This window comes from Anomaloglossus baeobatrachus, chromosome 5 (assembly GCF_048569485.1).
Source record: "Anomaloglossus baeobatrachus isolate aAnoBae1 chromosome 5, aAnoBae1.hap1, whole genome shotgun sequence".
Taxonomy (NCBI): domain Eukaryota; kingdom Metazoa; phylum Chordata; class Amphibia; order Anura; family Aromobatidae; genus Anomaloglossus; species Anomaloglossus baeobatrachus.
In genome coordinates, this window is record NC_134357.1 from 206,068,957 (window position 1) to 206,081,373 (window position 12,417).

The 12,417-nt window shown below is 37.7% G+C and overlaps 1 protein-coding gene across 2 annotated transcripts in view; it reads right to left on the reverse strand.

Moving 5' to 3' along the window:
- Window positions 1-366: 366 nt before the first annotated feature.
- Window positions 367-12,417, reverse strand: part of VCL (vinculin) — a 341,576-nt gene continuing 329,525 nt past the window's right edge. For both annotated transcript variants that reach the window (XM_075349103.1, XM_075349102.1), the window contains 3 exons: window positions 10,735-10,938; window positions 1,063-1,167; window positions 367-888 (listed from right to left, as the gene is read on the reverse strand). In XM_075349103.1, coding sequence (XP_075205218.1) covers window positions 742-888; window positions 1,063-1,167; window positions 10,735-10,938 — 456 coding nt within the window. In that variant the 3' untranslated portion in view covers window positions 367-741. The remainder of the gene's footprint in view (window positions 889-1,062; window positions 1,168-10,734; window positions 10,939-12,417) is intronic.

Consider the following 12,417-nt stretch of genomic DNA (forward strand, 5'->3'; position numbering starts at 1 on the left):
GGCAATTGCAGCTTTTGTGGAGTGCATGAATTAAAGCACTATTTGGGGACTACTTGGTACTGCAGTACAGAAGTCATCTATCCTTAAAACGGAGAGTTGCTTTGTGCACTTTGTCAACTACTAGAAAACCTTCCCTGAGGTTTTTATTTAAAATTTTTTTTTTGTTTAGTTATATTTATTGCATTTCCAAATAGTATACAAGTACTTGTATTTTTGCAATATATTAGCAGGTGAGCGGTCGGCCAAGGCTCCATCTGCTTCATTGAGTTATGGTATTTTTATACTAGAGTTTGTGTGTAACCCCCTGGTTTTATTACATGAGTGGAGAACAAAATAAAATAAAATATATTACATAGTTTTTTCCAAATTCATTTTGTTGTGGTTCAGCGCAAATTTATTTATAGGATTCTTTCTATATATTACATGTATGATTTTGATTATACTTTAGATAGTGTGCTCAGCAAAATATAGAGATGGTATGTATGAAGACCGTACGTATGAAGACAGTATGTAAGCAGGTGAACTGGAGAGAACATAACAGATCAGGTTATGTAAACTGGTGAGTTGCTCATCAACTGGTCTCTTCCAGAGTAAACACTATGATAAGGTTTCTCAATGGAAAAGAAATATACTGTAGGAAAGCTCATTTAGATATTGAATTCCACACAGTCTGTATAATTACACAGCATTAGTGTGTTTGTACAATACAGAGCGGCTAGATTAAATTCAGAGTAGAAGGGATTACTGGTACCAAGGGGTTTTACGAGCCCAGCGAAGTGTGAATCCAGCATCTGTACGGATCTTGATTGATGCAGCTTCAGCCTCTCGGACAGTTTCTTTTACAGACTGCATCAGGTTCTGTGCATTATGGACAAGCATTTCTGTTGCCTGAAAATAAAGTAAGACATTCACAAATGAATATATCTAACCAACCAACCATGTTTGGGAGCCATAGGCAGGAGTAGAAGAACCACATAGATCCCAAGTCACTGGTTAGAGAAATGAGGGGTTTTAGGTTCTCACAATGAGATATACACCTACTCCCAGGCCTTTCCACCTTACCTGTTCAGACTCTTCATCACTAATGTTGGTCCTTCCCAACATAGTGGCCTTGACGGTACTAAGGATTTTCAGCTGAGTGCTGATGGTTGGAATCCTTTCACAGACCTGCAATATATACATAAAATTAAAACGACCTCTGAAATGTTTAACCAGTGTAAAAATAGATGACTAATACATCAATTTGAGAAATGGCCATTGTTTTTCCTGCATACCACCACTTCCATACAGTGTATTGGGGGAAAATGCCCAAGATGTAATTTTTCTGACTTTTAACCCCTTCACCCCCGGGCGATTTTCCGTTGGGTTTTTTCGCTCCTCTTCTTCTAAGGGCCATAACGTTTTATTTTTCTGTCAATCTTGCCATATAGGGCTTTTATTTTAGTTGCAGGACGAATTCTACTTTTAAATGCAACCATAAGTTTTACCATATAGTGTACTGGAGAAAGTCCAAAAAATATTGCAAAAAAAGTGCGTTTGCATGATTTTTTTTGGAATAGTTTATTCACAGTGTTAACTATATGGTAAAAGTACAAGTTCATAGATACCAAACATGCATAGGTTTAATCTTATATAAAAAAAGGGTTTAAAAAATTTAAAAAGTTTGTCCCAAAAAAATGGTGCACTTTTTGCGCCATTTTCCATGATCCGTAGCGTTCTCATTTTTCGGGATCTATGGCTTATAAGTAGAGAGCTGTGGAGAAGAAGCGCAATAGGGTTTTACCCCAATAACACACGGGGTAGAGACAGGGAGCAATAATACTCACCAGATGAAGTTGTGAAAGTCACAACTACTATACAGGCATAGAAAACTTGGACCAAGGCAGCAGCAACCCAAATGGCAGATAACAGAGAACAACAGAGGAAAATAGGGTTTTTGTGAGCCGCACCAATGATCACTTCTCAGGTATTCAGAGTAATGGATCTTTATTTTGCACAGGTCTACACGTTTCTGGAGTCTCAGCTCCCTTCCTCAGGACCGTCAGGCATAAGAACACATCAAATCTACCATAATGGAGACAAACACAATATAAATACATTTGATGACATCACAAGACCGCCCCTGATAGAAAAAAACGGGCGGGAAAGGGTACATTGCAGTGAAGCATGATGCAATACAAGTAACTTCATGAATGATGTGAAAAATAATAAAAATAAAGTCAAATATAATAGAAATAGCGCATATCTCAGATCATGATGTAATGAAATTAATCAAAATAAAAAACGCAGAAAAAAAGAGGATGTCCAGCTCTTCAGGCAAAGAATCACGTCTTTATTTCATCATGCAGACACAGAGAATGACATGACCAGCACTATGCGTTTCAGGTGAAAACACTCACCCTTAATCATGATGCTGGAGAGACGGCGCTACAGAGTTTATATGCAAATGCTGATTAGCAGAACAGATGTTTAAATCACTTAAGCACTTTACATATTCGAAAATAAAGTTACCATGAAAGTTATTACATGTAAAATAAAATACAAATACAAATACAATATAGGTATCAATAGTTTTCTGGACTAAGTTAGGAATGTATATAAATTCTGACATATCAATTGTGGTGCACAAATATACATAAGCAGATATGACATCTACAAGTAAGTGCACATAAAATATATGCAAATGCATGACTATATACATGAATGAATCTGCACATATATGAGGATGCACACAGGAATTTATGTGCATAGCTACAATATTTTTTTTAAAAATGTATTTATCTCCCCCTCATGTGCTATTGGAAAATCATGCTACCTTTAATTACAATTTTGGGTACAAAATGACCAGAATTGCCTAAAATGACCCATTTTTGTGCAAGCGCTTTACTCCAATGAATTTTTACATTTTTTTTTTTAGGGAAATTTTTTTTTTTAAAAAAAATATAAAAATTTAATTTATTATATAAAATATTTTTTCCCCCGATTTATTAATTTAGGCTGTACCCAAATAAGTGAGATGAAAATATATATTGTGTTCAAGCAGAGGCCACCAAATCGTATTGTGAGTTATAATTATCTGTCAGATAATACTGACAGAATAACCAAACTCTAAAAGTGCCACAACTGGATTTTGCAATGCATTCATTTTTGATTACAGCATTTGGGATTAAATTTCAACAATTTCAAGAGGAACTAAAACGCACCCTGCGGCTAACATGCATTCCAACCAATGTGAAAGAATCCATGCGCCGCAGACAAGGCAAAGAATTCGCATTGTGTCTGAGCAAACATAACACACAGAAACCACACAAGCCGCACATAGTGTGAATTAGGATCACATTGATTAAGGATAAATTTTTTATGTTGTAAGTGACTGAATTACCTATAAATATTTTCAGACCTAATGCTCATGCATCTGGTCAGTGTTAATGAATATGTAATTACCCGCATTGTGGCTGAGCAAACATAACACACAGAAACCACACAAGCCGCACATAGTGTGAATTAGGATCATATAGGTTAGGGGTGAATTTTTTATATTGTGAGTGACTAAATTACCTATAAATATTTTCAGACCTGATGCTCATGCATCTGGTCAGTGTTAATGAATGTATAATTACCAATAGATTTATAAGATGCGGAGATTTTTTCGCCACAATATAACACTAAAACGGACCTTCACTATTTTTTTATTTAATAGAAAATCATGAGGTCTCTGCGAAGATTCAAGCCATGAGGAAAAGTAGTTCCCAGCTTGAATATCCACCAGGCCTCTCTTTTACGCAAAAGTTTTTCCATGTTGCCCCCTCTATGCGACCTGTGTACCCTCTCTATGCCATATACCCGCAGAGTGTCAATTGTACCCTGATGTTTATTAATAAAATGTTTTGATAACTTAGAGGTGCCTCTGGCGGTTTTTTTATGTGTTATATCATATAAGTGTTCTTTGATGCGTATGTGAAGTTCCCGTTTAGTGCTTCCGATATATTTTAAAGTGTTTTTTCACTACAACATTACGAACAAATTTGTTAATGTCACATAATGTACCAAATAAATCAAAATTAGTAGTTGGTGCAAAATTTAAACCTAAGGCAAGAAGTGCTCTCTGTGTTTCCGATATATTATATGAAGACAAATTGATAACATCAAAATTCACATTAGAGTCTAAGTCCTTTTGGGACGCAGGGTATAGCTTTTTAGACTTGTGCTTCCTACCTCCTCTGATCTGGATACTTCTATGGGATACACTACAGATGAATCATCTGCTGAATCAACATTTCAACCTTCAAAAAACTACTACAAAAAACAGAAAAATTTCAAAAGAAAATGTAGAAGAGGAGGTAGGAAGCACAAGTCTAAAAAGCTATACCCTGCGTCCCAAAAGGACTTAGACTCTAATGTGAATTTTGATGTTATCAATTTGTCTTCATATAATATATCGGAAACACAGAGAGCACTTCTTGCCTTAGGTTTAAATTTTGCACCAACTACTAATTTTGATTTATTTGGTACATTATGTGACATTAACAAATTTGTTCGTAATGTTGTAGTGAAAAAACACTTTAAAATATATCGGAAGCACTAAACGGGAACTTCACATACGCATCAAAGAACACTTATATGATATAACACATAAAAAAACCGCCAGAGGCACCTCTAAGTTATCAAAACATTTTATTAATAAACATCAGGGTACAATTGACACTCTGCGGGTATATGGCATAGAGAGGGTACACAGGTCGCATAGAGGGGGCAACATGGAAAAACATTTGCGTAAAAGAGAGGCCTGGTGGATATTCAAGCTGGGAACTACTTTTCCTCATGGCTTGAATCTTCGCAGAGACCTCATGATTTTCTATTAAATAAAAAAATAGTGAAGGTCCGTTTTAGTGTTATATTGTGGCGAAAAAATCTCCGCATCTTATAAATCTATTGGTAATTATACATTCATTAACACTGACCAGATGCATGAGCATCAGGTCTGAAAAATATTTATAGGTAATTTACTCACTCACAATATAAAAAATTCACCCCTAACCTATATGATCCTAATTCACACTATGTGCGGCTTGTGTGATTTCTGTGTGTTATGTTTGCTCAGCCACAATGCGGGTAATTACATATTCATTAACACTGACCAGATGCATGAGCATTAGGTCTGAAAATATTTATTGGTAATCTAGTCACTTACAACATAAAAAAATTATCCTTAATCAATGTGATCCTAATTCACACTATGTGCGGCTTGTGTGGTTTCTGTGTGTTATGTTTTCTCAGCCACAATGCAAATTTTTTTTGCCTTGTCTGCGGCGCATAGATTCTTTCACATTGGTTGGAATGCATGTTAGCCGCAGGGTGCATTTTAGTTCCTCTTGAAATTGTTGAAATTTAATCCCAAATGCTGTAATCAGAAATGAATGCATTGCAAAATCCAGTTGTGGCACTTTTAGAGTTTGGTTATTCTGTCAGTATTATCTGACAGATAATTATAACTCACAATACGATTTGGTGGCCTCTGCATGAACACAATATATATTTTCATCTCACTTATTTGGGTACAGCCTAAATTAATAAAATCGGGGGAAAAAAATATTCTATATAATAAATTAAATAATAATTTTTTTTTTTAAAAAAAAAAAAAAATTTCCCTAAAAAAAAATTTTAAAAATTCATTGGAGTACAGCGCTTGCACAAAAATGGGTCATTTTAGGCAATTCTGGTCATTTTGTACCCAAAATTGTAATTAAAGGTAGCATGATTTTCCAATAGCACATGAGGGGGAGATAAATACATTTTTAAAAAAAATATTGTAGCTATGCACATAAATTCCTGTGTGCATCCTCATATATGTGCAGATTCATTCATGTATATAGTCATGCATTTGCATATATTTTATGTGCACTTACTTGTAGATGTCATATCTGCTTATGTATATTTGTGCACCACAATTGATATGTCAGAATTTATATACATTCCTAACTTAGTCCAGAAAACTATTGATACCTATATTGTATTTGTATTTGTATTTTATTTTACATGTAATAACTTTCATGATAACTTTATTTTCGAATATGTAAAGTGCTTAAGTGATTTAAACATCTGTTCTGCTAATCAGCATTTGCATATAAACTCTGTAGCGCCGTCTCTCCAGCATCATGATTAAGGGTGAGTGTTTTCACCTGAAACGCGTAGTGCTGGTCATGTCATCTTCGTGTCTGCATGATGAAATAAAGATGTGATTCTTTGCCTGAAGAGCTGGACATCCTCTTTTTTTCTGCATTTCATTGGGCTGTGGCAGTGCCTGTCCGTGCTCCAGGACGGAATCGGGATTGAGCTTTTATACGGTGAGCTGATTCATACAAATTAAAATAAAAAACACCAAAAAATAACAAATCTATGTGTAATCATGATTATCTCTCAAAAAATATACGTATGTGCAAGAAGGACATATGAAATGAGCCTAGAACTCACTTAAACATGTCAGCACTGGAGACCACGAGAATATAAGATAGGTAAGTGAGAGCATGAAACCACGCATCCAACAAGGCATATACTGTTTCAGGGTGAAGGAAGAAAAGAAACAGTCAAAATCCCCTGAATCAGTGAAAAAGTGAAGAGAAAAGAACCACAACCAATGTTTCAGATGGAAAATCGTAATAGAGATGAGAAATAAAATCCAAGAATCAAGGAACCGCTCAAGACCATGATATAGTGAGTGAGCAGTAATTGCCTCGAACACATAATACTTTTTCCCCCCTTCCCCTTCCTTTTTGGGTGCGCTCTGTCTTAAATAAATTTTAATATATATATATTATATATATTATATATATATATATATATATATATATATATATATATATAATATAATTTACTTTTTTTGCGTAATTAGCAGACAGACTATATGGTAATTGCATCACCTACCCTTTAATTGTCACTGTTTTTATACTCCGTTTTTTCATTCTAACAAGTTATGTAGTGGCGGTACACCTCTTTGATCCCTGGTGTCACTGGTAGCTCACTACGGGGGATCGCATTTTTACCCTCGGGACATACGGGTTTTCCGTTCCCTAGTCTCCGTCTTTCCCATCCACACTAATCCTACATTTTAATATATACTATTTGATCTGACGCTCTGCAGGAGTTTTCCTTGCTTTTTCTTTAGGTGTTCTTTCTATTTTTTCCCCCAGCTATTATGTATGGTCAGGTTTAGAAGGTCTGATTAGTGCACATTCACTGTTTGTTACACGTCTTACTTCCATTCACTCGGTTCAAATGCTCTACACTTGCTCTTTGTCTCTGAACAGCGCAAGCGCCGTAACTTTTTTTCTCACGGTCCTGAACTCATTTCACCTCTCTGGGTCTGGCACTTGCTTTCTGCGCATGCAGAGTGGGTTTTTTTTCCCCATGCTCATGAACTTTCTTGAACTCACTCACTATATCATGGTCTTCAGCGGTTCCTTGATTCTTGGATTTTATTTCTCATCTCTATTACGGTTTTCCATCTGGAACATTGGTTGTGGTTCTTTTCTCTTCACTTTTTCAGTGATTGAGGGGATTTTGACTGTTTCTTTTCTTCCTTCACCCTGAAACAGTATATGCCTTGTTGGATGCGTGTTTTCATGCTCTCACTTACCTATCTTATATTCTCGTGGTCTCCAGCGCTGACATGTTTAAGTGAGTTCTAGGCTCATTTCATATGTCCTTCTTGCACATACGTATATTTTTTGAGAGATAATCATGATTACACATAGATTTGTTATTTTTTGGTGTTTTTTATTTTGATTAATTTCATTACATCACGATCTGAGATATGCGCTATTTCTATTATATTTGACTTTATTTTTCACATCATTCATGAAGTTACTTGTATTGTGTCATGCTTCACTGCAATGCACCCTTTCCCGCCCGTTTTTTTTCTATCAGGGGCGGTCTTGTGATGTCATCAAATGTATTTATATTGTGTTCGTCTCCATTATGGTAGATTTGATGTGTTCTTATGCCTGACGGTCCTGAGGAAGGGAGCTGGGCTTAGTGACTGCTTATTTTTTGTGTCTTGAGATGACATTTTTAACTGTACCATTTTTTGCACAGAAGCGCCATTTTGATCGCCTGTTATCGCATTTTTTCACTAAATTCACGGTGACAAAAAACCCGTAATTTTAGCGTTTGGAATTTTTCTGCCGCTACACAGTTTACCGGTCAGATTAATTGATTTTATATTTTGATAAAATCGGGCATTTCTGAAAGCGGTGATACCAAATATATTTTTATTAACCCTTTAATTTTCAATGAGGCGAATGGGAGGCAATTTGAACTTTTAGGGTTTATTTTTTTTTTAAATTTTACTTTTTTTTATTTTACTAGTCCCCCTAGGGGACTATAATGATCAGCAGTATGATCGCTCATTCTTTATTGTAGATCAGAGCAGCATTGCTCTGATCTGCACAAAAGCATCTCTCCTCTCAGACACGGCCCTCTGCCGGCTGTAAGAGGACCTGACTCATGATAGCTACAGGAGTCATCACATGACCCTGTAATACCATGGCAACCATCGGATCCACGCGATCACATCACATGACTTCCGATGGAGCCGGGTAGGGAATGCTTACCATGGCCCGCTGTTACATTTCACTGTGACATTTTCACAGCGCGCTGTAAGGGGTTAACAGGCACGAGTGGGTAGCGAATCCACTTTTGTCTGATAGCCACACATGTCAGCTGTTCAAATCAGCTGACATGTGCAGCAATCGCTGCCGGCTGCCAGGTGCCAGCAGGCAGGGATTCACCTGACACGATCCATGACGTACCCAGTACATCTGGTGTTGGGAAGAGGTTTAAGCACTACTACAGCAATATTTTTTTTAGTGCTGGAGTGTTTCTATCAATCTAAGTCCCCTGCACCTGGTCTTATACTCACCCTCCGTCGTTTTCATCTTTTTTCAGTGTCACTCTGGTCCTATGACGCCATCTTGTAACCATAACTTCTGGACTGGCTGGAAGTCAGAAGTTACATCTCAAGCTCTCAATGTATCTTTATGAGAACGAGGAGCAACCAGCTGGAAAACTGAAGCAACAAGCAGGCCACAAATTGCCTGAGGCGAAACGGGAGGGGTGGTAATATTAGATGAAGATGCTGTTTGGGTGCGTATAAGACGGAGACAGGGGACTTAGATTTAACGCACCATTCCAGTGGTAAATTAAAAAATGAAAAATTCTGGAGTGATGCTTTAAGATTACAAGAATTTGCATTCAAGAGTCTGTGAAATTACATTTACGTCATTTTATAACTAAAACCTATGAAGGCCTCGGTGTAATATTAGAGGTCTAGAAATGGTTATAGTTGTCCTATCGTAGGCTTGCATGGTGTTTTAAAGGAAATCTGTCAATAGGGCTTTATAGCTCAAACGAATTGCATGTATATCCAGGGGGTTTTAGGCTAATTAAATCTCTACCATGCTTGTAAAAATCTGTTTTGGTGTTTCTCATCAATGTAACACTGAAATTTTATGAAAATGAGCTTTAAGTGGTTTTGGGGTGTGACAATTGATTTAAACCTATTTTGTCCTACCTCACTACACCCTGCTGAATGGCTGCCTCTGGTGTCCGATTGACAGGTCACTCATTTCAGTGACCATACTTCCCTGACCGATATCTCCCATAAGCAGCATTAGTGCCATGGCCGGAGCGTGTGCACAGTGACTCACTGTATCTGGGAATGTAATGAAAGCCTTACCGCACATGCATTGCCCCTGGAACTAACAGTACTTTCAAGATATCTTGGTCAAGGAAAGCAAGTCACTGAAACAAGAATGACCTGTTTGTCAGACACAGGAGGCAGGTGGTGGGCAGAGAATAGGGAAGTAGGGGAAGGAGAGCTCCAAGTGGAATGTCCCACCCCAAAAATGTGCAGCTCCCTGAAAAAAGATTTTAATGCTGACTTGCTGAGAAAAGCCCAAATAGATTTCTAAAATCAAGGTAAAGGATTGAATGAGCCTCAAAGAGCCTGTACATATATATGGCATGGTGGCTCAGTGCTTAGCACTGCAGTCTTACAGCACTGGGGTCCTGGGTTCAATTCCCACCAAGGACCACATCTGCAAGGAGTTTGTATGTTCTCCCTGTGTTTGCGTGGGTTTCCTCCCACACTCCAAAAACATACTGATAGGGAATTTAGATTGTGAGCCCCAATGGGGACAGTATGACCAATGTATGTAAAGCGCTGTGGAACTAATAGCGCTATATAAATGTATAAATTGTCATGTTAGGACAGACACCTGTGAGCATGTGCAGTAGGAAGCTCCGCTGTCATGACCTGGAGATACTTATATTTTTATATTTTTAGCTATTCAGAAAGACAGGGAGCACAGACGTTTCAGTGGCCTCTTCTTACCTCAGCACCTTTGGTGTCTCCAATAGTAGTGGAGCACATCATCTTACATATGAAGGCGGGTAGATCTTCCTACTGCACGTGTGGACAGGCATCTGTTCTAACATTATAGGGTAGATTTCTCTCAGTGAAACAAGGCGGCGGCCATTTTAATTCTATAGAGATTACTTCCCTAGACAAAATTAATATGATATACTATTAAAATGTATTTAGGAATTTATTTATACTGACATTTACTTAATTTTTTTTTTTTTATTTCTAGAGAACACCTTTAAGGCTGGTTCTGACTTCTGAGTGTACATAAATGGTTACTTGAAAATGTCTGCTCTTTGAAATGTGTCAATTACCTGAAGCAAATTAGTTCGGATCCTCTTGTCAGTGCACTGTTTAGCCACTTCTTTAGCCAACCTCGTCACCTCATCTGACGCTTTAGCAATGTCCTTGGCACATTGAATTAAGGCTCTCTTGTTCCCACTGCCTCCTCTCACAAGCCGAGACATCTCTGCCATGAGCAGAGCCATGCGCTTAGCGGCTGCAATTATGTCATTGCCCTACAACAGGGAAGCAGAATACACGTCAGAAAAGGTCTCCCTCTTCAGCTACTATGTGGATCGCCCATTTCTTTCTGTTTGGCAGCAATAAGCGAAGTAACCTCAGGAAAAAATCCAGAAGCAGTATTTTGTCATTATTCAGCAAAGCAATAACAGATCAATATTCCATATCCTGTTAGCAAAATCATATAGATGGAATATTAAGAAGTGCTCTTTGTTCATATGCTCTCAGTGGCTTGATGTACGCTTGTAGAAAATGTGAAGATAAGAGATTATCTCAAGATATGAAGCCTGATTTAGGTGTCTGCCCCTCTCAATAACCAGGACTGACAATTTTTTAAAATTTGCCATTTTTAAAATGCATTACAAAATGCCAAAAATAAGATAAAAAAAAATACCATAAAAGTTTCTGAAATTCTGTTACCAAAAAACCATTGAGAGACACATGTATAAGTATGATGCTTGCAGGGTGGACGTTACCTGCAGACAAATTAACTTTCTGGACTTCACATACTGTAGTTAAACCAGAGACAAACAACACCGAAACAAACTTATTTTTGCTATCACATATCAGCAGCCACGTACACGACAGTGCCCTTCTGTAATGGAAACTTACAGGCTGTTGGTTAGTACAAGGCTCAGCGTTTACGGTCATGCATTGCTAGCAATAGTTAGTACAGACAACATATCACTGTAAAGTGGAAGGGTCTGTGCATTCATGCCTTTAATACAGGAGTAAGCATGAAAGCAATCACCATCATGTCCATGGGAAATACTACGAGGTTTTAAAGTTTTTAATTACTTTATCACTTCACCTATGAAATTTTACTATATGACAATCCACATGACCAACCTTGCAAGTCACAGCTCTGGCTTTATAAAAGGTACAAAAAGCCACACAATAAAATGTTATGAAAATTCTAGTAATGTATTTTGTTTTACAACTGCTCAAAATTTTCAAAATCTCTGCATGCTTTGACAGAATAGAGACATTCAGAAACTGAAAACATGTCCTGATAAAGTCCAACCAACATAGCTCTTACTTGCCAAGAACTGTACAAAAGGTATCAGGACAGGATTTCAGTTTCCTTTCACTGTTTTCAATCACTGACAGTAAGTAGTAACGGGCGAAACCGAACTGTAAAGTTCAGGGTTTGTACCGAACACATAGTGTTCGTGCACACGATCCCGAACACGAGCTTTCCTGGGCAGCTCGTGTTACAGTTCGGGTCCATGGGCTGTAAACAATAAAAAACCAAAAAAATAAAATTCTGATTATACATGCAGGTCGCGCAACGCGTCCTGTGGAGCCGCTCAGCCGCTGTCTCCCCGCCACTTCTGCTTCCACGTCTGATTATTGCTGTGCCCCCGGGTAACCACCACTGACTAAAGGACCTTCCATGACATCATAGCCATGTGACCAGTCTGGTGTGAATATTGTACAGGCATTGGCTTACAGAATGGTCACAAGGCTATGAC